Source organism: Hipposideros armiger, unplaced genomic scaffold (genome assembly GCF_001890085.2).
Source record: "Hipposideros armiger isolate ML-2016 unplaced genomic scaffold, ASM189008v1 scaffold_728, whole genome shotgun sequence".
Lineage (NCBI taxonomy): Eukaryota > Metazoa > Chordata > Mammalia > Chiroptera > Hipposideridae > Hipposideros > Hipposideros armiger.
The window spans coordinates 12004-15004 of NW_017732078.1; the positions used below are offsets into that span (position 1 = coordinate 12004).

Consider the following 3001-nt stretch of genomic DNA (forward strand, 5'->3'; position numbering starts at 1 on the left):
CTTTTTTTACAGCATAGTAGGTAATTGGAAAGAAACATACTGTTAAGAGCATGCCTACAGCTCCAAACCATCTGAATAAATAGTGCATGATTTTCACATTTACAAATAATGCTCTCTAAAAGTGTGATTTAATGGAGTATTGATAGTACTTGATAAAATGAGTGTTACCAAGAACAAATGATTGGGAAATTTAATTACCAGGAATTGTATCCTTGATAATTGATTTAAATTTTGTGTTCTTTACTGATATCTAATGGGAATATCAAAGGCATTTTTACTCATTGCTTTAAAAATGAATTTTATGGAATAAACTATTCCTGAAGTTTGTAGATAGTCCTTTTGATTTTTTTAGGACTTCATCATAATTTTCTTTCTTTGCAGCGGACATTTTGGAGATCAAAGATGGGTAGAAAAGATGCCTCCACTATAAAACTTCCTGTTGATCAGTACAGAAAGCAAATTGGTAAGCAGTGTCTTCTCTTTGATATGTTCCTATGAATTAAGATAAAGAAAAAAAGCAATCATGTGTGATATTAAGAATGTAACTTTTCTGGGGCCGGCTGAGTGGCTCGCTGGTTAATTGGCTTGGGAGCGTGGGCTCTGAGCAGCAAGGCCACCGGTTCAGATCCCACATAGGCCAGTGACACTGCGCCCTCTACAGCTAAGATGGTGAACAACAGCTTGACCTGGATTTGTGCTCCCGTGAGTCGCTGGCAATGGCGTAGGCTGCAGTGGTGCTTCAGTGGGCTGCCGTAAGCTACCATGAGTGGCCGGCAGCCAGTGAGAGCGGCCAGCAGCCAGTGTGAGCTGACATGAGCCACTGTGAGCGGCCGTCCGATGGCCAGCGACCCATCCGCCTCAGCCAGGAAGAGCTCAATGATCACAATACCAACATGGGCCAGTGAAGCTATGTCCTCCACAACTAGACTGAAGAACAGAAGGACAGCAACTTGTCCCAATTGATTCCCCAATGCTATTCCCTCCGCCAGTTCCCCAATAAAATCTTAAAAAAATAAAAAAAGAATGTAACTTTTCCTTAATACATATAATATGCAGAATATGAATAATGAAAGACTGTATAGAGTTTTTAAGGAGCAAAAAATAAGTGCAGCCCTGCCTACCAATGGAGAAATACATTTTGTGTACTTGTGAATTTTCAAAGCTCTTATAATTTTTATTAATTTAATAAGAGCAAAAATTTTTATTTGTAGGATAGATGCTTTATACAGTCAATATTTAATATTATAATCTATTAAATCTTTTTATCCATGTAAAAATTTTTACTTCTATTGTCTATTAATGGTAATAATTTGATAACCTCAAAAATTTCCATTAAAATTTTACCTTAGTAAAATTCGAGGAAAGTTCACTCATCAGCAAAGAAGATAACAGGAAGTTTATATGTTTTAGACTATGCTCTAGATGCAGGATTTTCTACCCATTCTTTTCAATGATGCATGGAGTATTTATAAAAAATTACCCATGTACTAGTCACATACCAAGTACCCCAATTAAAAAAAATCAATATCCTACAACCACAGCTTTGAACAAAGTATAGTAAATTAGAAATCAGAAGCAAAAGAAGGTAATGTCTCCTTCCTCAACCCCCACCCTCTTTTTTTTTACATGTTGCTTCTCATTCCCACCTGTTTCCACTCCTTTGGGGGTGGGGATGGGGGAGTAAGTAATAAACAAATTTCTAAATAACTGAAGGATAAACAAATTAGTTGCAATAGAAGTCAGAAAGTAAGTAGAAATAGTTCATACCAAAAGAATACATACCTATTTCATAGTATGATACAGAAAGTACACTTGATAAAGGAAAAGATATTCCTGTAAAACAAGAGATGCAAGGTGAAAAAATATTTAGAATACATATAACCAATTAAAATTTATATGTAGAAAAATAAAGTCCTATAAATAAATAAAATAATCTGAAAGCCCAATANCTGAATTATAATTTTCTTATACATAAGTAGAAATTATTAATTTATTAAATTATTAATTTGGGGATGTCTTTTACTGACTGTGTTAGGATCATTGTTAGCATTGCTCTGTGTTACTATATAAATAAATAAACAGTACAGTTTGATCTAAACAGATTTCAAATTCACATTTGAGAACTTTAATAATGCTCATTAGGAAAATTACAGTTTAATAATTTCATCAGTTAATATGGAGATATCTAAACATATTTGTTCTCGTTAGGGTGATACTGTACTGTAACTAATAGATACAATATGTATAGAGTCTCAAATGCTACAAGTTTATTTTTTATTCTTACTGCAGTATGAAAGAGGAAAACAAGTTGGTTGAATAGCTCTTTTCTGTGCAGTCATTTAGGATCCAGGATGTTATAGGCTCTACCATCTTCATCACATTATTTCCAGCATCACTCTGCAGATCATCTCCATTTCAGCCAGATGAATGAGTATATATGGAAAATTTTTATAGGTTAGTTCTAGAAGTAGCAAACATTAATTTTCTCATATTCCACTGGCTGAAACTCAGTCACATGCCCACAACTAGCATCAAAAGAAGCTGGGAAATATAGTTCAGTGTCTCAGAAAAAAAAAAAAAGGAAACATGTATTTTCATGACTAGCCAACAGTTTATTTTATGGTTCCCCTATCTGTTTATAAAATAGCCATGCACATCCTTTTTTCTGCCTCCTGGGTAGGGAGATCTTAAAGTTCCCCATTTACTGCATCCAGCACAAAGTCAATGATCTTAAGCCAATGCACAGTCCTCCCTCTCAAGTTGGAATGTGGTTCCTTGAGGTTTATAGACTATGAAATTTACCTACACTTCCCCAGCCTCACTAATACCCTAATAAACAGTGGTGAAGCAGAGGATAACTGTTTCATATCTCCAATAATTTCTCCCACTTAGAAAAGGAAGAATGGAAAACAAACATGAGTCATGGATCCATTGTGATGACGAAACCTGCTATGCAAGAGACCACTAAGAAGGTCCATTGTACTGAGAGTAGAAGTTTCTT

General features: G+C 35.0%; 1 protein-coding gene across 1 annotated transcript in view; it reads left to right on the forward strand.

Moving 5' to 3' along the window:
* The first annotated feature begins 379 nt into the window (after positions 1-379).
* The window catches only part of TRIQK (triple QxxK/R motif containing), a 65505-nt gene continuing 62883 nt past the window's right edge, over positions 380-3001 (forward strand). The window contains exons 1-2 of the mRNA XM_019627272.1: positions 380-463; positions 2893-2972. Coding sequence (XP_019482817.1) covers positions 403-463; positions 2893-2972 — 141 coding nt within the window. The 5' untranslated portion in view covers positions 380-402. The remainder of the gene's footprint in view (positions 464-2892; positions 2973-3001) is intronic.